Raw genomic sequence first — 27,437 nt, forward strand, 5'->3', positions numbered from 1 at the left:
CGAATGCCTTCCCGGTCCGGAATGGGACGCGTCAGGGATGCCCTCTATCACCAATCATATATGTACTCACACTAGAACCGTTCCTCAACCGCCTCCGTAGCAACCCTGACATTAAAGGTATTGTGACTCCGAGAGGGGAATTTAAGGTCTCTGCCTTCGCAGACGACATTCTACTTTCTCTTTCGGAACCCCATATCTCTCTCCCTAATCTCTTGCTGGATTTTAGGGAATTCCACGCAATTTCCAATCTTAAAATAAATTTCGATAAATCGCATGCCCTAAATGTTTCTTTACCAGCGGAGACGGTAGCTCTATGCCAAGCCAACTTCCCCTTCTCTTGGAAGGCCAAATCCATATCATATCTTGGAATCCAACTCCCGACACAATTGACGGACTTGTACTCTTTGAATTTTTTGCCATTGTTACTTTCAATAAAGAAAGACTTACTTAACTGGGACAATCCTTCATTTTCCTGGTTCGGCAGGGCTGCAGTTCTTAAAATGAATATCTTACCTAGACTTCTTTACGTCATGCAGGCCGTCCCAATCCATATTCCACCAGCCTTCTTTACTACGCTGAAAAACTTATGCTCCAAATTCCTCTGGCGTAATAAACGCCCCCGCATAAAATTTGACCTTCTGGCAACACCTGTGTCTAAAGGGGGCATAGGTCTTCCCGACCTGCCAAATTACTACAGGGCCTGCTTGCTCACTAGAGTGGTGGATTGGAACATCCATGCATCGACTAAACAATGGGTAGTCCTAGAAGATCTAATAGCGGAAATGCCCCTTGCAACAACTCCATGGCTACCAGCCAATCGCATCCCGCGCACGGCTTTCTCGCACATTCTTATAGGCCCCACGCTCCGTTGCTTTCACAAAGCTTGCTTTAATTCACACTTAGCCAATGTACCGGGCCCTATGACACCAATCAGATGTAACCCGGATTTCCCTCCGGGAATATCACCGCAGTTTCTGGCCTCTGGGTGGCCACACAGTCACGTGAGAGTTACACTTCTTTCAGGGAAACTCCCTTATGTCTCGGGATAGGCTAGCCACGCAAATGAAGGACAAGCAATTTCCCTTATGGCCTTACTTACAAATTAAACACTTCCTATCTAGCCCCCAACATGGCCTACATTGGACCAGAACTCTGACTCCATTTGAAACACTATGCTCGGAGTCCGCCCCACAAAGACACTTGGTATCCTACATCTATCAGACCCTTTTTAGTAACCACCCCAGGAAGCACAAAAACTGTCACTATTGGGAGAAGGAGCTTGCGATTTCCATCACAGAAGACCAATGGGAACGAATATTTGAATACACTCTCAAGGGCTCCATAAACGTGTCCACACAAGAGAATGGCTACAAAATTCTCAACCGCTGGTATAGAGTCCCAACCCTCATCAATAAATATGCTCCGAATACCTCAAACCTTTGTTGGCGGTGCAAATCACACCCGGGCTCCCACTTCCACATATGGTGGTCGTGCCCCGCACTCCAAAAATTTTGGCAGGAGGTTCACAAATTATCCTCGAAAATCACTTCGTACTCCCTGGATTTCTCCCCAGCTCAGCTATTACTCCATCATACCACCTTATCTAGACGCACTTATTTCAAGTCTTTAACAATGCACCTACTGAATGCGGCAAAGTTGTGTATTCCTGTCCATTGGGGCACATCTGAAACTCCTTCAATTAAGGAATGGTTTATAAGGATTAATAGAATCGCTGAAATGGAAGAACTCATAGCCATTGCTCAGGAAACTATCACTAAACATAATACACGTTGGGCCTGCTGGTACCACTTTAAGACAACCTCAGAGTACAAATGCACCATGCCATCGCATACCAACTGAACGAATTCATCCCCTCCCTCTTTTGAGATTTGCACCTTTTTGGTTCCGTGGGGGGGGTGGAGGGGACTGGTCAAAGTCCGGTGCTAGATTGGCGGCATGTGCCCCCACCGGACAGGCCCGGTTTCATCCTCCCCTTCCTTTCTCCCATCTGCTTCCTCTCTCCACAACAATCCTATCCCTTCAGGGAAAACTCCCTTACAAACTCGAATCCCAAGTGTAACAGATTCCTCATACACACTGTTTTTTTTTTTTTTTTTTTTTTTCTTTCCCTCCCCTTCCCCTCCCCCTTCCTACTCCTATTCCCATATCCCCCTCTAGCAGGTACAACTACAGAAACCAGCTGGTCTTGTTATCTAATAACATCTAAAATACTTACGACCCCAAAGATATACATGATGTTAGCGGGTCACCCGGATGGACACTTACACGTCCTAATTCTCGAACCGTGCATTGCTGATTGTTGTGTTGCATGTTTATACATAAGACTTTGTGTCGAGAATGGGGTGACCTACACGCGCGATTATAGGAGCACGAAAGCAGATAATCCCTGGTGCATTGTATTTACAAACAATATCTAAGGTCTGTTATAAAGAGCTTTCATGTCAATCTTGCTTTAGATCGTTTACAGCACATGGTTATTATTGTTAGAGTATGGATATGTACTGACTCTATTTCTGGCATATGTATGACATGCTTGTATATCCATCACTATACCCTTGTTGACTATAAGGTTGTACCTTAACGATCTGTATTTTCAAGTATGTTCAATAAAAAAATTTGAATGGAGAAAAAAAATAAATAAATAATGTCCATTTTCTTTGTTTTCATATTACACCATTCCCCTCTGTTGAAACTGACACTTATTTTCCTCCAAACAAAATTTGACTTCTTCTGGACTATTAAAGAATGCAATTTCCCCAAATGCTGATACCCTCAACTTTGCCGGATAAAGTAATGCATAGTTCACTTTAAGACTCTGCAATTTCTTTTTGCACTCTATAAACTTGGCTCTCCGTCTTTGCAGCTCGGGAGAAAAATCCGGATACAATGAAATCTTTGTCCCATTATATTCAAGATTACTCCGTTCTCTTGCTCTTTGAAGGATAGCAACTTTATCTCTATAGGACAATAATTGGATGATTATAGGTCTGGGATGACTTCTTCCTTCCATCATCCTAAACGGAATTCTATACGCCCTTTCAATTGCAAATAATCTTGATAACTTCTCGCTCCCTACTTTATCCTTTATCCATATTTCCATAAATTCAACGAGACCATTGCCTTCACTTTTCTCCGGAAGACCTAAGACTGATATTTTTCCTGCGTATAATATTTTCCATATTTGTCCATTTTATCCATACTCATTTAACTGGCCCTTCATCATTTGCATCTCCTGTTTCAGCGGAAACAACTCATCCTCCACCTGGCTGACTCTCTCCTCCAGGTCTGAAATGCGAGCCGCAGCTTTCTGTACTTCATTTTTTAGATTTAACACATCTTCTCTTATCTGTTTTAATGGATCTGACACATCATCCAATGATAATTTACATGTATTAACCGCAGATAAAATTTCTTTTAAAGATGGTTCTTTTCCTTTTACCAAAATTTCTCCTTCTACACCCATCTCAGTGTCCCGTCCAATACCCTTCTCTATGGAGGGGTTACTCACGAACTCCTGTGCTTCCAAGATTCTACCTGTTACAACCATGGAGTCTAATTGGGCTGCTATATTTGCTGTTTTATTTAAATTTGTCAGCACTATTTCTGTCACCGAACCCTGGCTCTTCCTTCCAGCCGTTTGCACTGCCATAGTACTCTGCTGCCGCCCCTCTCCACTTTGCACATTCTTTTTAGGTGTTTGACTTGGAGTTCGATTAGGTGTATGGGCATATCGCTCAAGTTTAGAAGCTGCGGCTGCAGCAGCAGCGCCTGTCAGCCCAGACGAGTGACCAGCTTTATCCTTAGAACTGCGCAATGCTTGTGACCCATTGTGCGTGGCCGCCTCCTCCGCCCCCCTTTTCCTGGTCATACCTTAGGGTCTAATGTCTCTTCCACCGGGGGGGGTGTGTGTGTAACGCTCTATCCCACCCTCCGCCTTTATTCCCACTCTCACCGGGATTTTCTGCGAGGGGACCGATGTTCCTCTGTGGGAGAGCTTTCTACGGCGGCCTCCACACTCCTCCGCTGTTGCGCCCTCCGCTGACCGACCGTTCCGTTACTCTTGCGGCATCACGACGTCTCGGCTTCTCCTTCCCTCCTCCTCCTCCACACTATCTCGGCAGCATTAGCTTCTAGAGCGGGCGGTAGGTCTGAGCCCGCCGCAACCTCTCACCCTGACATCCGGTCACGCCCCGCACCAATCACCAAAAGTGGATGAAGTTTTAATGCTGGTTTATTTTTATTTTTTTGGGTTTTTTTTCCCACCCCTCGTTGGCACTGCTTGGGGATGTCCCATTTAGTTACAAAGATGAGCTGTGTCGGTCAGTGAATATAAGAAAATAGGATTTTTGTACTCACCATAAAAATCCTTTTCTCTGTAATTCACCGACCGACACAGCACCCGCCCCTCCTTCTTTTTTTTTTTTTTTTTTTTTTTTTTTTTTTTTTCTTTGTTTTACTGCTCGTTGACGTACTGAGTTCTCCCTAAGCAGACTGTGGGGTTGTGCCCTAGGGACCGCCCCATGGGCGGAAATAAAAGTTCTGAAGTGTTGTATTAAAATTTGCCTAGTATCTCCAGTGATAGGGCTAACAACCCATTTATTTACGGAGAGGAGCTGTGTCGGTCGTCGAATTGCAGAGAAAAGGATTTTACGGTGAGTACAAAAATCCTATAAATGTATTTATTTTTCAGATTCCCTTGGGGGTAACAGTCACACGCTGATGATAGCGTGTGTTAGTCCTGCCGATTCAAACATGGAGGAGACACTTAATACCCTGCGCTACGCAGACCGAGCCAGAAAGATTAAGAATAAGCCGATCGTCAACACGGATCCACAAGCTGCAGAAATTCAGCACCTGAAGCAGCAGGTAAAATAGATGTGAGAATAATAAAACGTCTAAGCCCTTGTACACACGGTCGGATATTCCGATAGGACCGTGTTGTCGGATAATCTGACCATGTGTGGGCTTCATCAGACTGTTTCTGTCTGAGTATCCAACGGACTAAGTTTTCCAGCTGGGCTATAAAATTTTCCGACAACATGATCCGATCGGACAAAGTGCCACGCATGCTCAGATCAAATTCCTAGACCAAAGCTATTGGCTACTAGCCTGAACGTAGTCCCATCGTAAGGAAATTACGTCATCACGTTCTGAACGATCGGATTTTCCGACAACTTTGTCCGGCCGTGTATGCAACAGTTTCGGACAAAATCCAATGGATTTGGTTGTCAGAATGTCTGATCGTGTGTACAAGGGTTAACAGTCCAGTTTTGCTTCACGACCTATGTCGATTGCCCTCTTTTACAGGTACAAGATCTGCAGGTGTTGTTGCTGCAAGCCCACGGAGGGACCCTACCTGTACTGACCAGGTAAGAATCTGACGTTCTTACTGGGTCAACGCCAACCTTTTTTTTTTATTTTGTGTTTTTTTTTTTTTAGCCTTTATTATAAATATTTTTTTTATTTTTTTGAAAAGTGATGTGATGTTTTCTAGTCATTGGTGCACCTAAATCCCAAGCAGCGTTACCAGCCCAGTTATTCCCCTGGACTACAAAACACCCAGTGCAACTATATTCAAGTGCTAACCTGCTCCATCTCTCAACCACTTATCATATTTAGCTATTTTTATTTTTTATTCAGCGATTTACTAAGGCCAAAGGAGGTTTTTAAGTTTCCAAATCTTGGAAAGTGTTTGCATTATTATGTTTATGAAAATATTTATCTTTTTTTGTAAAGGACAAGCAAAATGCCATTGTCCTATACATTTTTTTATTTTTTTATTTTGCACCATGTTCTGTAATGACACAATATTAAATATAAAAACTAAGAATATTCTTAAGTCCCCTTTCACACAGCAAGCCTGCTCAGATCCCCCTGTCTGTTTTTTACAGGCTGATCTGAGCGGGCCACTCTGACTCCTATGGGGAGACAGATGTAAGTGGAGATGTGTCCGCTGACACCCGTCTGTCATCCGAGCCGCTAAAATCTGACGTATGGCGATACGTTCGCCATCTGTCTTATCGGATGAGATCTAATGAAAGCATGACATGCTGTCCGTTTTAGTTATCTGATCTCTCCAAAGGAATCAGCGGCACTCTGACAAGCCCCTCCCTGGTCAGTGAGCAGAGACGGACCTTTCATCCGCCAGCTCAGCAGGAGATTGTTCCGTTGATCTCTGCTATGGCAGCAGATGACAGGTCCATCTCTGAGCGGATCTACCTCCTGTGTGGAAGAGGCCTTATGGGTATGTGCATAAAAGTGAACAATCCATGCAATAAAATCTTTCATAAATCAAGCCATTAAATTGATTTATAAAAGTTCGTTGTGCAAATACTCTCCAGGAAGTGTCCATATGTACATCAAACATAAACGTGCCATTCCATTATATAGTGAGTAAACCGATCTTTCCTTAATCATCCACCAGTCTGTGCATTTACTTAATCCTTGTGCTCCCTCCACCTGTTCCCTCACCTCCCACAAATCTTTTAAATGTGCCTTGAAATTGGTATTTCCTCTGGAGCGTTCCTGATGATGATCATCATCCTCATCAGCTGCCCTTACTCCCCACTCGCATCGATCACTTGGAATCTTGAACCTCCTTGCTGTTTCCCATGAACTCCATCATCCCGGTACCATTTTTTTACAGTGGGCGATTGCCTATCCAGTCATAACAACCGAAGCGGCTAAGAGCCGCTTGGCTGTTATGCCGGAGGAGCGGGAGGGGACAGCGTTTACTCGGCTGCCAATGGTGCCGGTTTAAAAAAATAAAATACAGTATTCAGAATCGCCGTTTTCGGCGATCTGAATACTTTGAAGTGTAAAGGAGGGATCGGGGTCTTTTAGATCCCCGATCCCTCCATAAAGAGTACCTGTCACCACCTATTGTCACAAGGGATGTTTGCTTTTATTGCTGTCACAAGGAATGTAATCAAATAAAAAAAAAAAAAAAACTTTAAGCACCCGCTGTCCCTGCGAGCTCTCAAAGCAAACTCATACGGAAGTCGTGTCCGCATATGTAAACGGTGTTCAAATCACACATGTGAGGTATCGCCGCGATCACAAGAGCAATAATTATAGCTCTAGACCTCCCCTGTAACGCTAACCTGGTAACCGTAAAAATTTTAAGCGTTGCCTATTGAGTTTTTTAGGTACCGTACTTTGTCGTCATTCCACAAGTGCATGCAATTATAAAGTTTGACATGTTTGGTATCTATTTACTCTGCGTAACATTATCTTTCACATTATGCAAAAAAATTGGGCTAATTTTACTGTTTCGGTTTTTTTAAATTCATGAAAGTGTCCCTTTTCCCAAAAAGTTGTGTTTAAAACACCACTGCAAAGTGTGTGTGTGTGTGTGTGTGTAGATATATTTTACACACACGTGTGTATGTGTTTGGGGGTTCCAAGTAATATGGATTTTAACTTGTAAACACCAAATGCCAAAAATAGGCTTAGTCATGAAAGGGTTACATTTTATTCAACAAAGCCAAAAACAGATATGCACTCACATTTAAAAAAAAAAAAAAATAATAAAAAAAATCTCAACCAGCCTGTGTGTTTGGTGTGTGGATATACATAGTTGGTCCAAGCTGGAGCAATGTAACTAACTATATATGAAATATCCACCACTGGAGTCCTGTTCTCTCTCCCCCCCCCCCCCCCCCTTTTTTATATATAACTTTAATTTATTTATTTTATTTTTTGACTTTTTGCACCTCCAGCATGAAGCCATGTGACAACCTTCAGTCACTGATGATAAAAACCAAAACTTTGGAGGAGGAAAATGGAAAATTAAGTCAAGAGCTGAGCGAAGCTGCAGAACAGACAGCCCATATTCTGGAGAAAATCATCTTGGTAAGAAAATGGACTAAAGTGTGTTTTTGTTTTGTGTTTTATTTTCTCTTATATTCACCGACCGACACAGCTCCTCTCTGTAACTAAATGGGTTTGTTAGCCTGCCATTAGGAGAACTAGGCAAAAATTGTAACGCAATACACAGAACTTTAGTCCTGCCCTGAGGGTGGAGCCTGTGCTAACAACCCTCCCTGCTCCCAGGCATAACTCTGGGAGGTCGATTCGGGGGCCTCCTCACCTCCTTCTCTTCTCTCCCATGTCAAAAGGTGTCTGTGGAGGTGTTCTTGCTGAATGCAGGCAGGTTTTTTATTTTTTTTGTCACCTAATGGCGCTGTACGGTGGCCATTTTTACTGTGGGCAAAGCAGGTTCCCCTTGTGAGCCTCAGCAGCCATTTTCTATAAGGTTTTTCCTATTAGTTGCATTGGCGGTCCTTTTTTTTTTTTTTTTTGCCAGAGCACTTGTTCATTGCAGTTCTCTTGTGACAGCCTTACATGTGCTCTCACATGCCGTTTCCTGTGTCCACTGTGTATACAGGACGCTAGATGGCTCTTCCCTGACCGCTGGTGCAAGCTCTGCAGATCGTTTCACCGCTATTCTATACATCTGCTGACAGTTTCTTCACTCTGCAACTGGGTAACCTCCTAAGGACTGCAGGCACGCTAGTAACATTCACAGAACGGGGGGGGGGGGGGGGGTGAGTCTGGCGCTTGGGCCCCCCCCCCCCCCCACCTGGCAGCAGGACCTTCACTGTCTTAAGTCCCCTTGCAGGTGGCAGACAGGATAGGGTCAGTATGGGTTCAGAAACTGGAAAAATCCAGGCTATTGCAGCTGGGTCACCTGCGGATAGCGCTGTGCCCTGGACACCCTGACAGCGGTCCTTAACCCCAAAAACATGTTACCCCTTTTGAGGAAAGCCTTCTCAAGAAGTGGTTGGCTCCTCCGGTTGTGGACTCCCCCCCCCCAAGTATCCAGGTTAAATAAAGTAACCACAATCCCGGTAGAGGGGGACTCCTGCATTCAAGGATCCCACAGACAGGAAGGCCGAGGCAGTGGCTCGTTCCTTGTTTACGGTTGTGAGGGTCAGCCGTGCGACCAGTACTGGCATCCGCACTGGTGTCAGAGTGAGCAAAACTTTTGCACCGGGAATTGGGAGAGCAGAACGCCTCCCCTGTCTGTGTGAAATTAGCAGACCAACTTGTGCAAGGCCTTAAGTTTGACGCGGCCCTGGATACTCTCCCTCTGTTATCCAGGGCTTCAGTGTCAGCTGTGGTGCTGAGGCGCCTGATTTGGCTTAAATGCTGGTCTGCTGACCAGGCATCCAAAAAAGCCCTGACGGATTTTCCCTTCCTTTGTGACCGGATCTTTGGAGCTTCATTGGATGACATTATTAAAAATGCCACGGGTGGTAAGAGTACACTACTCCCACAGGCCAGGAAGGCTAAGGAGCCACACCGCAGACGAGGGCCCTCCTTTTTCCGCTCACAAGTGGCTTTTCCGTCCACCCGGTGCTTCGACAAAATGTTCCCAGCCCGACAGGATGTCCACGGACTGTCAAAAGCGTCCCTGGAACCACAAGCCTGCGAACAAAAGTGCTACTGCATGAAGGTTTGCCCCCACCCACGTATCGGGTGGGTGGTCGCCTTTGGGAGTTTGCAGCCCGGGGGACCTCCCGGTTATCCGACCAATGGGTCTGCAACCTGATTTCCACAGGCTACGATAGAGTTCCTCTCTTGGCCGCTAAACAGATTCTTCCCCTCCAGCATACCTGTGTCCCCGGTTCGCTTGGAGGCCCTGCTGGGGGCAGTAAGGGAATTGCTGAATCAGGGGGTGATTGTACCAGTTCCTGAATCGGAATGCTTCCAGGGGTTCTACTAAAATTTCTTTGTGGTTCCCAAGAAGGAAGGGGTACGTCCAATCTTGGACTTAAAAGCCCTCAATCACTTTGTAAAAGTGCAGAGGTTCAGAATGGAATCAGTTCGCTCAGTAGTCGCTGCACTCCATCAAGGGGACTCCCTGGCGTCTTTGGACATCCAGGATGCATACCTGCACATACCCATATGCCTTCGGCATCAAAAATTTCTGCTTTTTTTTTTTTTTTGGCAGTCGAAGCCCATTACCAGTTTGTGGCTCTTCCCTTTGGCCTGGCATCAGCCCCCCCGAGTCCTTGCCAAAGTACTGGCTCCAGTATTGGCGTTGGCGCAACAACGCGGGATCACGATCGTGGGTTACCTAGACTATCTCCTCCTAAGAGCATCTTCCGCCTCAGAATTAGGAGGATGTTGCAATCGCCATGCAGACTCTGCGAGCATTTGGGTGGCTGTTGAACCAAAAGAAGTCTGTGGTAGTGCCGACCCAGCATCTGGAGTACCTAGGTTTACTATTGGACTCCAGGGAAGCAAGGGTCTTTCTCCCCTCATACAAATTGCAGACTCTCAGATCTGCGGTCAAACTACTGATTAACTGCAAGTGGTCCTCACTCCTTTTTTGCATGTGAGTACTAGGGCTCATGGTAGCCTCCTTCGAGGCAGTACCTTATGCCCAGTTCCACACCAGAGTCCCGCAGAGGGAGATTTTGACAAAATGGGACAAATCTTCGTTGTCCCTGGATCGACAGGTCCAGGTGAGCCAGGCAGTCAGGGACTCCCTGATCTGGTGGTGGTTGAGGCCCCCGGTGATTCAGTACAGAAAATCCGTTCCTTCCTCTGAAATGGACGGCGATCACTACGGACGCCAGTCTATCCGGCTGGAGTGATTGGGATTTAGTCGGCTCAGGGCCTCTGGTCGTCGGACGAATCCAGGTTGCCAATCAATCTGCTCGAATTGAGAGCGATCGGTCTGTGCCTCCACACGTGGTCGATGTGTCTTCAAGGATGTCCGACCAGGATACAGTCAGACAACGCCACGGCTGTGGTGTACATAAATCACCAAGGGGGAACAAGAAGCTCAGCCGCTGCTCGGGAGGTCGCTCACATACTTCGGTGGGCAGAGCGACACATCCCGGCTCTATCAGCCATTTACATCCCGGGGGTGGAAAATTGGCAGGCGGACTATCTGAGTCGGCAGATGCTGGATCCAGGAGAATGGGCGTTGCATCTGGAGATATTCAGACTGCTGTGCCTGAAATGGGGCATACCAGATGTGGATCTATTGGCCTCCCGTCTCAATCGGAAGATGCCGAGATTCGTGTCCAGGACAAGAGATCCGTGGGCGAACGCATCAGACGCGCTGGTGGCTCAGTGGGATCAGTACCAGCTGATCTACGCCTTTCCTCCACTAAAACTGTTGCCACGTCTGCTTCAGAGTGGAAGCCGAGGGGATCCCAGTAATCCTGGTGGCCCTAGTACGCAGACCTGGTGCGTCTGGTGGCAGACGCTCTTTGGCAACTGCTGCGAGAGGACCTCCTATCTCAAGGTCCACTCTGTCACCTGGCTTTACCATCGGGGGTCTGTCGGACTCGGTGATTGCAACTATGCTGAGGGCGCAGAAATCTTCTTCACGGAAGATATACCATCATACCTGGAAGGCCTACAGCTCCATGTGAGAGGAGAAAGGGTGGCATCCGCGCTCCTTTTCTATATCCAGGATCCTCTGTTTCCTCTGAGGGACAAGGAGTAGACCAGAAATTGGCATTAAGGGGCAAATTTCAGCCTTGGCTGTCTTTTTTTTTTTTATATGTATGTATGTATGTATGTATGTGTGCGTCTCTAGCTCATTAAATGTACTGTGTGTGCACCGAAGGTCTTTGCAAACTCTCAGCTATTGCCATTTAAAAGTAGTAGTGACCTTGCCACTCTGGGAGGGGCCCAGCAGGCTCCATCCACTTCAGGCTCAAGCAGAGCTGTAGGAGGGGCCCAGCAGACTCCACCTACTATGGGAGGGTGTGGTAAAGAGAAGACTAGTGTACCCCCCCCCCCCCCCCCCAGCACAAGGGAGAGAACAGAGCTGTAGGAGTGGCTCAGCAGACTACCCGCTACAGGCTGCCTACAGAGAACTGCGGGAGGGGGCGGAGACCAGACCAGCCACCCTGCACAAGGAGAGAGAGAAGCAGTGAGTGGACTTTATTATGGGCAGGAATTGCCTGCAAAGAAGCGAGTGACTGTCTTCTGCATCCAAAGTGTCTCTTCTCTCCGTAACAATATAATTTTGGTAACCTTTTTTTCTAAATGTGTGTTTTTTGTTTTTTTGTTTTCTAGACTGAAATGGAAAACGAAAAATTAACCAGTAAGATTAATGAGCTTCGACAACATGCAGCGTATGTGGATTTATACAAAATATATTTAAACATGTCATGTGAGTGTTTGGGTGTGGCTCATTTTATTTCCATTTTTAGGTGCAAGGTGGATCTACAGAAGATGGTTGAGACTTTAGAAGACCAGGAAATGAAGGACAACGTAGAGGTCATCCGCAACTTGCAACAACTGATCGCACACCTTCAGGTGAGGAGGTCACACAATGTATCCCATAATGCATAGCATTGCATTAGTACCTCAGTGAGGCCCATTTCTGGTCTGTGTAATGGCAAAGTCCTTCAAAGCAGATGTAAACTTCTAATAGAAATCCACAAAAGGATACTGCTAGAATCAAAGACCGCTGCACTTCAGTCCCTTTCCGACTATGGGAAAACTTTAAATGAATAAAATAAACTGCAAACGAAAGCACGTCACTCTCCACCATTCACGGATCCCACGCCTCTGTGTTTCAGCCCATATTATTATTATTTTATTTTATTTTTTTTATTTTTTCATTAAGTGGCAAAATCTTTCAGCGTTGAAAATTACTTGTGGCTCCTGAATGATTCAGCTGTAAGCACTGACCTTTTAGGAGTTCTGTGTGTATCAACTGCCATTTATTCATGGTCTTCTGGAGATGCATGTTTGAAGTATGTATGTTTTTGTTTCCCCCCCACCCCCCCCCCCCACCCAAGGATGAAGGATCGGGGATTGCGGCATCAATTGAAGCTATGATTGAAAGTTCCACCTCGCCAAAACCTGAAGAGGTAAGGTCAAACCTGTGACCCAATCAGATTGGAAAGAAAAAAGCTGTCTCTTAAACTTCCCTTGGTCCACCTGGTGCTTCCATTCAAGATGAGCACAGTGGCTCTCAGGGCTTCTTTACAGAAGCATGCACAGGGGTCTACAAACTTTCTAAACAAAGTGCCAGTTTACTGTCCTTCAGGCTTTTTAGGAGGGACAGACTGAGGCCAGTGGGAGTAGAAAAGGTCCCGACGTCAGAGGGAAAAAATATGATCTACTGTTTCAGTGAGGCATTGGGCTCCCATCATTGGTGCCAGTGGGAGCAATTGGGGGGGGGGGGGGGTGGCAGGGGTGCCCTCATGGTTGGTTCCGGTGGGAGGCCTGGGGCCCCAAGGGCTGAATAAAAGCCAGCAAAGGTGGTATATCGTGCATGGAGAGGTGGGACTTCCGGGTAGTGGGTGTGGTTTTTGGACACTGGAAATTGGAGGGAAGCTGGCTGGTCCTTGCTAGTATTTCCTGTTGCCAAAAAAAGTCACCCTCTGCTGTGCCCTCATCAGAAGGGCTATCGAGGGGAGTTCTGGTTCTAGCTGCACCTACAGTAGTGCCATTGATCCCAGGTAAGCAGTGTCGTTTCTCCCCCCACTTTACTGTCCACCAATTCTTTGAATGGGTTGGGTGCTCACCGACATATATTTTGTATTTTATTTAAAGATCTGGTGTTTGTCGTTTGTTTGTTTTTGTTTTTTTTGATCATATGTCTGCTTTAATGCTTAAAAGCTGTAATTTATGCAGTGTCCATTCAGTTCATATATTTTCCCCCTTTTTTTTTTTTCTGCAGAAAGATGCGGAGAGTGGAGAGAAACGCAACTCTGACGGGTTCACCACCCACCATGCCCTCCGACAGGCCCAACTCTCCAAGGAGCTGATAGAGCTGAACAAAGCATTGGTGATAAAGGAAGCCTTGGCCAGAAAAATGGCACAGAATGACAGCCATCTGGAGCCCATCCAGAATGAATACATGGTATGGTGACAACGTGGTTTGTTTGTTTGAATAGAGTTGTCAGTATAATCTTCCCCAATGAGGATTGTCGGCTAGGGTGTGTAAAGCAGGTTTATTGTATTTTAAGGTCTGTATAGCGTAGAGCATGCATTAAAGTTGAACTCCGGCCTCCCCTTCAGTCTTGCAGAGGTGTAGCAGCTTCTCTCCTGGACTGAAACTGCTTCCTCTGATTTCACCGCACACTGTGACCTTCCCACAATGTGCATTAGAAAATGCAGCAAGTCTGATGGAACCCCGCCTCAACTTTATACCCTAAATAAAAATGTTACGCTGAGTAAATACCGAACCTGTGACGCTTCAAAATGGCGACCAAACTTCTACCCTTAATTTTTTTTTTTTATTTTTTTTTTTTTTTATCGATAGGCAACACTTAAAATATAGACCTCATATTTACACTGAAATGCAATTGAAAAAAACAAAAACCCGAACACCACACTTTCCAGCGTCCCCCCCCCCCCTCCCCCTCCTCCCCCTGCACAGTACACAGCTCCTTTTACATTGCATAGCCCCCTTGGCTTCCTAGTAGACTCCTGGGTCAGCACTGCCAGCATACTCTAAAGTTAAAAATTCAGTGCCAATCCCTTTTTATGATGGATTCTTCCTACACTGTGTCCGCCCACAAATACTGCAGCTGCTGACTTTAAAATATGGACACTTACCTGTCCTCGGCACACGATGCCGACCTGTACGTCGGCTCTCGGGTGCTGTCGTTACCATCTTCGGTAAGGGAATCGGGAATTGAAGCTTCACTTCCCGGTTCCCTGATGCGCATGCGTGACTTGCGCTGCGTGTTTCCACTAGTCCCTGCTGTCTCTTGGGACCTGTGTGTCTCCCAGAAGACAGCAGGGGATGGAAAGTGGCGTAGGTAGCCGCGGGTATCTATGCCTGGAAGTGGGAGCAAGATACCTGTATTAGACTCCAAAAGGTGCCAAATGTGACACTGGAGGTTGGTGGGAGGATTCCGAAAAGTGGAGGTTCCCTTTTTTTTTTTTTTTTTTTTTTTGTTTTTTTGTTTGTGTGTGCAAAGTGTTCATGCTATTGTGGTGGTCATGCTATTGTGGTGGTCTCTACAGAATAATATCAAAAGCCTGGAAAGTGAAGTGGGAGCGTTGCAGAAGGAGAAGGAAGAACTGGTTCTGGCTCTTCACTCTGCCAAGAAAGACGTCAACCAAGCCAAGTAAGTGAGGGGCTGTAAAGTCCCATGTGTATGGTGGTTTTGTGCAGTGGGTCAGTAAGCGCACGAATGGGAACCACTCTGCTTCTCAAATGTCAATCGAGACGTACATTTTTTTTATTTTATTTTTTTATCTGCAGGCTCAGCGAGCGTCGGAGAAAGAGATTGCAAGAGCTGGAGGGTCAGATGAACGACCTCAAGAAAAAGCTGAATGAGCAATCTAAGCTGCTCAAACTCAGAGAATCCACTGAGAAAACAGTCGGCAAACTCAACCATGAGATCCAGGTAAAGCTGCACATCCGAAGTGATTCTGCTCTTGTGTCAGACTTTTGCCTCCCCCATGCTGTAGCTCTGGTCAGGGGGTAGGCAACCTTAGTACTCCAGCTGTGCTGAAACTACAAATCCCTTCATGCCTCTGCCCCTTAAGTGTGTCATGCCTGTAGCTGACACTAATGGGGCACAGATGGAGACAACAAATCTGAAAAGGAGTTGCAACCCTCCCTTAGGCCCCTTTCACACTAGCGGTATTCAGCTGCTAGCGGTACGGTCCCGCACACCGCTCCAAAGATGCTGCTAGCAGGACTTTTTTATTTTTTTCCGTCCTGCCATTGTGAAAGCCCCCTCTCCATCTCGCACTCACTATGCCTCCCGACCCACCACATAAAGGATGTCAGCTGTCTCTGGCCGGGAAAGTTCTTATTAGTCTGGACAAGACCGGAGACCTTGCTACATCACCTATTGGTGGAAAAGGGGGTCACTGGATCGGTGGGAATGAGCTGTCTTCAAAATGTCAAGTTTGTCGCCTTGTCTTTTCGCAGGCCATGAAATCGCAGCGGGTTCAGCTTATGAGGCAAATGAAAGAAGATTCTGAAAAATTCCGTTCTTTCAAGCAGCAAAAAACAAAGGAAGTTATTCAACTTAAAGAGCGGGTAAGTAGCACTTCCACAGCAATCTGTACGTAATGTCCTCTACAGTACCTGATGTATATATAATGCCCAATATGTATTTTTTTTTTTTTTTTTTTTTTTTTTTTTTATAGGACCGTAAACGTCAGTATGAACTGCTGAAGTTGGAAAGGGATTTCCAGAAGCAAGCCAGTGTGCTGCGGAGGAAAACCGAAGAGGTCAGCAAATAATTCTATATTCCACAGAGCATTTTGTCAAAGTTGATGTAAAATAAGCTGATCCTTGGCTTAGATGGGGTACATGCCCGGAGTTCTACTTTATGAAAGACTTTTTTGGGGGGAAAAAACGTTTTTAACATGTTAGTGTTTTGTGTGCAGATCTGCTTTTTAAGTCTTTTTATATTAAATGCTCATTTTATTTAAAAAAATGTTTTTTATATATATAATATTTTTAGGCAGCGACCTCTAATAAGCGTTTGAAGGAAGCCCTGCATAAGCAGAAGGAAGCCATGGATAGGCGCAAAGATGCCCAGAATAAAGGCATGGAGGGGGCAGCCACTAGAGTGAAGGTATGTGAACCCAGTTGATGGCTGGTCGGTCTAGGTGTTCCCACTTATCTGGGCTCCAGTGAAGAGCAGCTGCTGACTTTCCAACCTTTTTACATTGCCTTAACGGAAGGGGTTAAAGTGGAACTTCACTCTCCCAATATTGTATGTATGTTAATTATTTTCATAGGAAAGTATATAATTTCTTTTTTTTTTTTTTTTTTTTTTTTCCATCCTGGGTTTGTCTAGGCAAATTATGTTGTACACCCCAGGAGTGTTCAGGACAGTGAATGAAAAGGGGTGCACTCCAGGGAAAAAAAACTAAATCCAAAATTGCATGTCACAGCACAAGAAAACTGACGCATTTTGCACTACACACAGTGCTTAATCATAGCGGTAGTGGTTCTGGACAGCCCAGAGTGTGGTTGTCCAGAACCACTTTTCATTCATTGCTACATGCATTGTCGGCACCTGTGGCTTCTTTAGCGTTTTAGCTTTTGTTATTAGACTATCTTCCTGGAGTGGTGACACTCCCTTCCCTATGGTGTTCAGGACAGGTGGTGGGGGTTTTCTCAGCTAAGCCACACCCTCGTGCATGCCTGAGCCTAAGGCCCCCTTCACACCTTTAGGCGCATGTAAACTGGAAGTAAAACAATGAGCGCTTTTGAAGAGCTTTCCATTCATTTCAATGGACAGGGGTGTGTGGGGGGTTATATTTTATTTATTTTTTCTAAAGCTTTCCAAGTGTGTATATATGTGTATATATGTATGTGTGTGTGTGTGTATATGTATATGTGTATATATATATATATATATATATGTATATATATGTATATGTACATACATACATACATACATACATACATACATACATACATACATACATACATACATACATACATACATACATATGCCTGTGTTTATGGACTTTTTGCAATAGCTACTACTGGGCTCTTAATGGTTTCTTTTCTCCTCACACTCCCCCCCCCCCCACCCCCCCCCCCCCCCCCCCCAGAACTGGCTAGCCAATGAGGTGGAGGTTCTTGTGAGCACAGAGGAAGCCCAGGGGCATCTAAATGATCTACTTGAAGACAGAAAGATCTTGGCTGCGGATATTGCCCAGTTGAAGCAGAAAAAGGACGCAGGAGAACGCATCCCTCCAAAGATTCGGGTGAGTGCATTGAACCTTTTCTCTCTCTAAAATGTACAAGTCCCATCGGGGGGACGGGGCTATTTTTTTTTTTTTTTTTTTTTTTTTTTCCCCAACCTCACCTACTATGTATAAACATACCTATAGGAACCAATGGAGATGCCATCCCCCCAACTTATAACTATACCAACAGACAATGAAAGGTACTTATCTGCAGACACTGTATCGTAAAAGGTGTGTGTGTGTGTGTGTGTGTGTGTGTGTGTGTGTGTGTGTGGGGGGTTAAATAAAAACTAGACTGACAATTTAGGCTATGACTAAATAAAAACCTTGAAGCTGATTGGTGTATACAGAGCTGCACCAGATTTTAGGAAATCGACCCCAATGTTTTAATTTGGATTATTTTTTATGTTACTGACGGTCTAGTTTTTACAGAGTAGTTAAAAAACAAAAAAAACACCAATTTTTTTTTTATCATACTGTCTTTTGTAAATCCTCTCTGGAGATATATTTAATCACTTGCCTACTGGGCACTTAAACCCCCTTCCTGCCCAGGTGGCAATTTTCAGCTTTAAGCACCATGTCACACTTTGACAATTGCACGGTTGTACAACATTGTACCCATGTGAATTTTTCATTTTTTTCACAAATAGTTTTCATAGTTCAACATTTTTCTTCTTCATTGATGTGATGAGGTGACACTGGGCACTGCTAGGTGTCACTGGCAGCAATGATTGGTATTGATGGGTGGCCCTGGTGGGCACAGATGAGGTGGCAGTGGCTCTCCCTGTTCGGGATCGATGTCCCTCTGACAGAGAGGCCAGTGACTTAGTCCTCTTTTTTTTTTTTCTTCCATGATCAGCTGATCATGTGGTAAGGGTTCAGGATCGGCCCATTACTGAGTCCATTTACTACTTGTTAGTCTCCCTGCAAAGGTAAAGCATAATGGGCTACTATGCATACCATAGTAGCCCATTATGTGTCACTTACCTGACACGGGAGCCAGCGATGCCACCGCTGTCCCCTGTAGTGCGGAGCGTCCATCTTTTTCCGGGTATCGCTGCTCCGGCCACTCAGCGCCGGAGCAGCGATGACTTCACTCCCGCGCATGGGAGCCGCCACTAGCGGCATATCGCCGTTAGCAGCGGCATGCTGCTAATGCCGATGGTGCGCCTGCGCGCCGATGTATACAGTGATCCCTGTCTTTTAGTAAATATCTCCTAAACCATGTAAGTTTAGGAGATATTTCTTGGACCTACAGGTAAGCCTTAATCTAGGCTTACCTGTAGGTCCAAGTGGTTTGTAAGGGTTTACAACCACTTTCAGGACTTTTTCTGCTTTGACACATGCATTGTTATAACCCGAGACCAAATAATAAAAGGCGGTGTACAATGCATATCCCAAATGTTAATTGACCCTATAGCATCGGCACACAGGTTGGGAAGGGGGATAGAATAAAAGTGGTAGTAAACTCGGCTCTTGCAAAACTCACTGACAGGCCCTGGAGGCCTCTGCGTGCCGCTTCAATGTGACTCCTGTGCGCATGAATAACGTCACCTCGGCACAGCCAAGCACGCGGTTGAAGATCACAAACCCGGAATAAAGACTGAGCGAAGAAGTTGCCGGGGACAAGTGAAAGCGGAGGGCTGCGTGTTTTTTATTATTTTTTTTTTTTTTTTGTAGGTCCTGTAATTTATTTAGTGTGCAGTGCATACTAGTACATTATGGCTTAAAAAAAAAAAAAAAAAAACGTTACTACCGCTTTTAATAATGCATTTTGTTAATGGTCTATATCAGGGATATGCAATTAGCGGACCTCCAGCTGTTGCAGAACTAAAAGTCCCATGAGGCATAGCAAGACTGACAGCCACAAGCATGACACCCAGAGGCTGAGGCATGATGGGACCTGTAGTTTTGCAACAGTTGGAGGTCTGCTAATTGCATATCCCTGGTCTATATCAAAATAGTAGTTCATAGCTTGTCAGGTCCGGCCCAAAAATATACATCCAATGGCATAAGCGAAAAGTTGGGTCGACTAGAAACAGTTCTACCTGACTGCACCAGGGCCAGCAAACCCAGAAAGAAAAGCAACATTGCAATGTTCTATATGAAGGTCCACTGTAGAGGACATGGTATCAAAAGCAAACCCCTTTTTAGGTTCTTGCAATAAATCTTACTACTGGGATAGCCGCACGATCGGATACAGTGGACAAAGCTACGAGTTAGTTGCCTAAATCTAGAATCCTAACAGCTCTGGTTAGTGCCCGTCCGAACAGATAAAATTGGTGTGGCTGGTTTTTATCTGTCTAACAATATTGGCAGGTGTGATTTTTTTTTTTTTTTTAACCGCTTGCGCACTGCCCACTGTAGTTTTTCTGCGGCAGGCCGGCTGCTCTTTGCCAGATCGCGTAGATCTGACACTTCCGGGGGCCCGGCGGCACGCTCCTGCTGTGATTGGCTCCTGCTCTGTCCAATCAGCGGTCCAGTGGATGCGATGTTCACTAGGACCCCCCGATTGCTGAGGAGAAAGGCAGACTGACGTTCTGTTAAAGGGGAATGTGCTGATCCTGTGTCTTGTGCATATTTTTTGCACGGATCACTGTATTTATGTCGCTGGTTCCCAAAGTGTCAGTGTCCGCTTTTGTGTGTGTGTGTGTGTGTGTGTGTGGGGGGGGGGGGGTTTTGTCGGCCGCAATATCGCAGTCCCACAAAAATTCGCTGATTGCCACCATTACTGCGCCGCTGGATGTAAACAAAGACTTGAGGTCACTGTTATTGAATCTCAGGACTGTAACAATCTGTGGAGGGTGGATTGGGTTAAGTGAGGACAAGGGGACAAAATTAAGTGCGCTATTTTGTTTTTAAAGTGCACTCCTTTTTGTATTTTTATTTTAAGGAAGGGATTTCAAAAGAAATCTGCACACTATATTCTTGGTTACATGTGTCATTATTTTGAGTGTGGTGTAACTTTTTGTTTTGTAAAAATACAATTTTATAAAAAAAAAAAAATGGAGGTAAAAACCTGAAGTTGGGTTTTTTAAAACCGGCTACAATGTTAATATCGTCAGCTGAAGTAATGTTGTTGTGTTTTTGGTTTTTCTAGAGAAGAACCTACACGGTGGCAGAACTGGGGAATCTGGAGGAAGAAGAGTCGGTCACCAGGCAGATTGAGAGCCTAGAGACGGAAATGGAGCTCAGGTAATGTTCCTATAACCGAAATTATGAGCCATGTGCACGTTCCACAATCTTCTCTCTTTCCCCAATTCTGATTTTGACTTTTTCATGGTGTGGGGAAATGGCAAAAGACCTGACAATTTATTCTACGTCTCTAGTCAGGGTAAGCGCATGATGTTATGAATTATCTGAAATAAAGAATGCCACCTCTAAACAAATGGAAGGGAACAAAATAATGTTTTATTCATTATTTTCCATTTGTTTAGATTTGGCATTCTTTATTTCGGATAAATTCGTTTTCATTACGATCACGAACAGCCAAATTTTGAAAGGAAATTCCAATACCTATAATTTTAATAGTTAAGTTATCAGAAATTAGGCACATGTCTAGTTTATGGTGTCACTGTGTACTTGGAGCCCTTTCACACTGAACACACCCGGGCGCCGGCGGTAAAGCGCTACTATTTTTTGCACCGCTTTACCATCGTTTTAGTGGTGCTATTCGGCCGGGGGCGGTTTTTTACCCTCGCTAGCAGCCGAAAAGGGGTTATATCCATCCGCAAAACACCGCTGCATCAGCGGTTCGGCAGCCCTGCCCATTGAAATCAATGGGCAGGAGCGGTGTATTCACCGCTGCAAAGAAGCTGCTGGCAGGACTTTGTGCCGCCCTGCCAGTGCAGCTCCCTGGTGTAAAAGCACTCGGGCGCTCACATTGGGTTTGAAGCTGAGGCTTTATGCAGGCACTATTTTTGTTTTTTGTTTTTTTCCCCTCCTGCACTGGAACCTGCCATTCTGGTGTAAACTCTTCCTTTAGAACCCATATAACCTCCTGCCCATACATTTTTGATGCAGAAAAAAAACATGCAGTGGACTGCATCTGGTGTGAACCGGTCCTTACACATCATGCAAGACAGCAGCAAATGTGTGGGCGGAGCCCTTTAGGGCGACACGAATGGTGAGAGGGGGTGGCACTGGGAGCCCAGGATGTGACTGGCTCTCTGATGGACAGACTAATGGCTTGTTTAGCAAAGGCAAGAACATTTTATTTGTGCACCTGAGTACTGTGCTGTATTCACAGCAGACGTGAGTGTGACTACGCTGCCATTTCTTCGCTGGAGGCAGGTGATTCACTGTTTTGTGAGGCAGTGACATAACCAGCAAGGACTGGCAGGATCAACCTGGTATTTTATAGGCCCGGAAAGGAGAGTAAAATGAAATCGCCAGGATGGCTGTACTAGATCTATCTTAAACATTTTTTGGGCTAGAGCTCCTTCTTATATTCTGACTTTTTTTACAGGAGCGCTCAAATAGCCGACTTGCAGCAAAAGCTTCTGGATGTTGCCAATGAGGAAGAACGGGTGAAACGAAGATGGGAAACCATCACCAATCTCATGGAAGCCAAATGTGCGCTGAAATATTTAATGGGAGAGGTAAGCTATTTGGGCGTTTATTGTATTTTTCTGTTTTAATCATTTCAAGTTTAATGGTGGTAGTTCTCCTCGGGGGGGTGGGGGGGGGGGGTGATCTATGTATGGTCTATGAGGAGACCCTATCGCTGACAGATTCTTGCATGTACAGAGGACAGGAAGTATTTTGTAAAGGGATAGTTGTCGCCACCACCTCGCTGTAGCGGTCTGCGGATTTAAAACACCGGCTCTTTGCGCATCTCTCCCATGACGAGCCTGAGTGACTGCGCTACTCCATCCCAAAAGCACTGCGTGGACAAGAGGGTGTATGGCACATGCGTCAAACACGAGGCCATCACTTCTCTCCTGCAGCTGTGGTCCCCTCCCCTGTTTCAGCAGTTGGTAGCAGAGTGGAGGACAGAATTCCTCCTACAGAGCATGTCCCTCTCTATGCCGCCGCAGCACCCCTCAGTCTTCCCTGGTCTCAGCATTCAGCCTACTCCAGCCCTCCTCTGGTCCTCCTCCAGCTCCTGCGCTTTCTGCTTCCCAGCATATAGGGGGTGCACTATGATGTAAGGGAGGGTGGGGGGACCCTTCACTGACTTCTGATGGTTGGTGGTGCTTATGTGGCTCACAATGTCTGTTTCACTCACTGTCTGTGGCTCGCGCTTGTGGTGTGTGTGTGTGTGTCGCTTGGAGTGTGGCTTGCTGTCTGTCAATTTAAGCACCGGGACCCTATGAGATTTCATATTAAGTGACACTGACTCCATTTTGCATGTTGTCTTTCCCTCCTCCCTCTAATGTCTTCTAGCTGGTCTCTACCAAAGTTCAGACAAGTAAGCTGGAAAGCAACGTGAAGCAGTGCCGGGCCCAATATGCTGATCTCCAGAAAACGATCTTTGAAGAAAGGAAGCAGATGGCGGAAATAGACACAGAACATCAGGGCCAGCTGATGCAGATGGAGCAGCAACATCAGGAGAAGGTAATGCTCTCGTGACCTCTGAACTGGAACAACTCTTCTGCACCTGTTGGGCTTTGCAACCAAGTGGTAGTTCTGCAGCAGAGAGGCTCAGAGTTTTGTGACTGTGGCTTTGGCATTCAAAAAAAGAAAAATTGTCTAAAATTTTGACCAGGTAATTTTGTTTCTCTGCAGATCCTTTATCTGCTGGGCCAGCTGCAGCAAAAACAGCCAGTCACTCCTGTGGATCAGAAGCCACCTCAGGACACAGAGGACAGAGTGACTGAAAGGGAGAAGCAGCTGCTGGAGAGGCTGAAGTTCCAGGTGAATGTTCTACATTGTTTGGATGATGTGAATTTAGAGCAGAAAATATTTTATATACGTGCACCATCCAATCAGTTATCCAGCCTGATATTTTCTTTTGAATGGGGTAATGGCATGATGACTGATTTTAGCCACACCCACCGTGACGTACATGTGCCTTGCGGTAGTCCTGGCTGGAACGGGGAGATGCAAAGGGTGACAACACAGCTTTCCCTTTATAGAAATGGCTGCCTTGTCACCCTTTTGCGTCTTGCCCACTTACAAGAGTCAGCGTTTTTGTGTTTGTTTTTTCAGCCCTCTAGCTTCTGAAATGCAAACTCCAAGCAATTAACATAATACTGTTATGTTTGGAAAATAACAGTTATTGAAGGTTATAAATACAATTCTGACCATGGTGCTACTTATCTTTTTAATGCATACCTGTATTTGTCGGTTTCTTTTGTATGTGTGTGTGTGTGTGTATATATATATATATATATGAAATTGTAGCTTTTATTGGATATGTTTTGTAACAAAGTAGAAAATATTCTGGGGGCGGGAGTTTCCAATTTATATTACAAAAAATAAATCCAAAGGTGATCAAATACCACCAAAAAATCTTTGGAAAAAGATACCCATTTACTTTTGGGTACAGTGTTGCATGACGATCCAATTTCCAGCTTAACCACTTGCTTACTGGGTACTTCCCCCCCCCCTTCCTGCTCAGGCCAATTTTCAGCTTTCAGCGCTGTCACTCTTTGAATGACAATTGCGCAGTCATACAACACTGCACACATGACATTTTCATCTTTGCTCCTTTTTTTTTATATTCTTTTTATTTTGAGATTGAGCTTTCTTTTAGTAGTATTCACTACTGGGGGTTTTATTTGTTGCTTAAAAAAGTTCAATTTTGTAAATAAGTTTTTCTTTTTAAGGATGAAGAAATTGAAAAAATGAAGGAACTCTGTGAGAAAAACCAACAACTCCTTCAAGAAAATGATTTGTATAAACAAGTGAGTGGAAGAAACACAAAGGTTGGTGTATGGGAGGAAGTTTTTTTATTTATGCTGCGGGTTCTGTTGGTAAGAAGGGGGAGGTTTTATTTGCCATGACTCAAAGTGTAAAGGCAAACCAGTATCAAATGATCTGTGCTTTATGTTCTCTCCTGTGCAGAAACTAGCGCTACTTCAAGTTGCAAGTGCAAAAAAAATGTGCACCACATCAAATGAAAAGCTATTCATGGCCTCGCCAGATTCTCCCTTTGAATTCATCCCTCCAAAGGTAACCTTCCTTTTTACTCTTCCAATGTTTCCTTTTTAGTTTAGAAACTTGTACTGATAACATGTCTTGTCTCAGCCCAAAAATCTTAGGAGAACTACGGCCAGAGCTCCCACTCTGATCCTGGAGGACTTGTTATCTGAATCTGGAGATTCCGAAGAAGACACAAGTGACCAGAACTGGGTACCGGCTCTGAATGTTAAACCGCCCAGGAAGCTGGCCAATGGGGTGAGCTGTTATGAGTAAGGGATCATTTACACTCGCTTCGGAATGTAGCATTGGTTGTGGTGTGTGTTTTTTTTTTTTTTTTTTTTTTTTTTTTATGCCTTCTGAGTGCCAAACAAAGCTCCCGTCACTAAATGGTCACCTTACACTCCTGGTCACACGTTGTGTTCACTTAAAACATGATCCTCCGTGTCACTTGGCGCTTCAGAGTCTCCAAAGCTTCCATAGAAGTCTGACCACGCTGCTAACAGCGCCTGCAGAGGTGCTTTTATTCAGAGTTGGCTTCTCTTTGATTTTGGAGGTATGAGATATCCCAGGGTGCACTGGGACACCAACAAGCGAACCAGAAAGATGTCATCTGCAGGTGCTTCCGGTTTGTTTGTGTGTGTATAGTCTGGGAGCCTCTGGTGTAGACGTCGCAGCACATGTGCAGGAAGGTGAGCGGGGTCCGAACTGCGGGTGGCGCAGGTGGGCCGCAGCATGGGAGTGCTATATAGCAGGAGGTGAGTGGGAACTGGAGAGAGGGCTGAGTGATGGAGGATCATCAGAGCTGGGGGACCAGAGCGGGAAACGCTAGCGAATGTCACCCGTGGTGTGGAAGGTGAGCGCAGATTGGAGAGAGGACTGACAGAAGATCAGCAGAGCTGGAGGACCAGAGCGGGAGAAACTAGCAAATGTCACACAAGGTGTGCAACATGGAAAAGCTATAGCCGAAGGTGAGACAGAACTGAGTGACAGAGTATCAGCAGAGCTGGGGGACCAGAGCAGGAGAAACTGACATATGTCACACAGTGTGCAATATAGTGGAAGGTGAGTGTGGGGACCAGAGAGGAGGATCAGCAGAGCTGCGGGATCGGAGCAGGAGTAACTAGCAATTTCACACGTGGTGCAGATGGTGAGCGGGCACCAGAGGGGGAACGGAGTTACAGAAGAGCTGAGGAACTGGAGCAAGAGAAACTCCCAATGTCACACATGGTGGGCAGTGTGGGAGAATTATAGCAGGAGGTGAGGATCAGTAGAGCTGGGGGACCGGTGCAGGAGAAAACTAGCCATGTCACACCTGGTGTGGAAGGTGAGTGGGGACCGGAGAGAGGACTGAAAATCAGCACAGCTGGGGGACAAGAGTGGGAGACACTAGCATATGTGACATGAGGTGTCCAACATGAACGCTGTAGCGGGGGGGGGGGGGGGGTTTACTGGCGAGAGGGCCGAGTGACAAAGGATCAGCAGAGCTGGGGGCCGGAGAAACTTGCAATGTCGCATGTGGTGCAGTATGGGAGCTGGGGGCTACTACTGAGCGGAGGGTTAGGGCTGGGGGTTACTGCTGGGGGGGGGGGGTTTGGAGCCAGGGGGTTACTGCTGAGCCGGGGGGTTTGGAGCCAGGGACTTGCTGAACCAGGGTTCTACTGGACCCCTTTAAAACAAACACAAACTCTTCACACAGGGGGCCTTTGTGGAGCTTTGTTGAAGTGGAAGGCACTTTAATGTGTGGTAAAGTCGAAGCAAGTGTCAATGAGCTCTAATTGTAATGTGTGGTGTCCTCGGCAAACCTTAAATGTTTGTTTGTGCTGCTTCCTCTCGCCGCAGTGCGCTTGTAAAGGCCGTTGTGGTAATAAAAAGTGCCGCTGTAGGAAGAGTAAACAGAACTGCGGTGAAGATTGCATGTGTGGTGTAGCAAAGTGCCGCAACAGAGAGAACTTTACGGTGAGTCCAGCCTACCCCGGCCGCTTGAGCCCACCTCAGTACCGCCCCTGCACAGTACAGATACCAGTATCCTTATAGCCCAACTCTGGGGCTGTGCTTGCGCTGCAAGGGTTAAGTGCTCATTTTAGTCCCAGGGAGAAGAGGCCAACGTTCCTTGGCTGCGGTATACCACGTTCAAAGGCTGGAGAGTGGCACTCTGGTTAGGGTGTTCAGCACCCCCCATACACCGATTCCATAGCAAATATAGCCGGATGTTCGGTATACTCTTGAAGATAAATCATTATTGGCCTTCTACATGTAGATCGGGGGTAGACAACGCAACCTCTGCCCTCCCAGATGTGGTGAAACTACAAATCCCGTCATGCCTCTGCCTTTAGGAGTCAAGCCTGTGATTCTTGGTCTCGTGATGTCTCATGGAACTTGTCGTTCCAAAACGTCTGGAGGGCCGACGTTGCCTACCGCTGATGTAGAGTAACGCTGTTTTCATGCTAACACGTTTCGTCTCTGAGGAAGGCTGTATTAGCCAAAACCACGTTCTACATGTAGCCAGTAAAGATTTATTTTCAGTGTATACGGAGTAGTCTGGCTATATTTGCTGTGGAGAAGAGAGGGCCTTATACTCGCCTGATCCTCCGTTGCACCGGCACTCCCCTGCGCTCCACTGGTGGACTGTTCCTGTCGTCCACCCATTCAATACAGGTCTATGG

The 27,437-nt window shown here is 45.8% G+C and overlaps 1 protein-coding gene across 1 annotated transcript in view; it reads left to right on the top strand.

The window, feature by feature from the left end:
- Window positions 1-27,437, top strand: part of KIF4A (kinesin family member 4A) — a gene marked incomplete in the record, with an annotated part of 62,542 nt that overhangs the window by 29,882 nt on the left and 5,223 nt on the right. The window contains 21 exon segments of the mRNA XM_077474343.1: window positions 4,712-4,887; window positions 5,329-5,390; window positions 7,743-7,875; window positions 12,070-12,128; window positions 12,207-12,312; window positions 12,801-12,872; window positions 13,688-13,870; window positions 14,983-15,086; window positions 15,224-15,368; window positions 15,902-16,012; window positions 16,123-16,206; window positions 16,443-16,556; window positions 17,548-17,703; window positions 20,786-20,880; window positions 22,154-22,286; window positions 23,074-23,244; window positions 23,416-23,544; window positions 24,459-24,536; window positions 24,697-24,804; window positions 24,880-25,029; window positions 26,614-26,730. Coding sequence (XP_077330469.1) covers window positions 4,712-4,887; window positions 5,329-5,390; window positions 7,743-7,875; window positions 12,070-12,128; window positions 12,207-12,312; window positions 12,801-12,872; window positions 13,688-13,870; window positions 14,983-15,086; window positions 15,224-15,368; window positions 15,902-16,012; window positions 16,123-16,206; window positions 16,443-16,556; window positions 17,548-17,703; window positions 20,786-20,880; window positions 22,154-22,286; window positions 23,074-23,244; window positions 23,416-23,544; window positions 24,459-24,536; window positions 24,697-24,804; window positions 24,880-25,029; window positions 26,614-26,730 — 2,486 coding nt within the window.

This window comes from Lithobates pipiens, unplaced genomic scaffold (assembly GCF_037356315.1).
Source record: "Lithobates pipiens isolate NorthernLeopardFrog02 unplaced genomic scaffold, aLitPip1_a1.2 Scaffold_1, whole genome shotgun sequence".
In the NCBI taxonomy this organism is placed as follows: domain Eukaryota; kingdom Metazoa; phylum Chordata; class Amphibia; order Anura; family Ranidae; genus Lithobates; species Lithobates pipiens.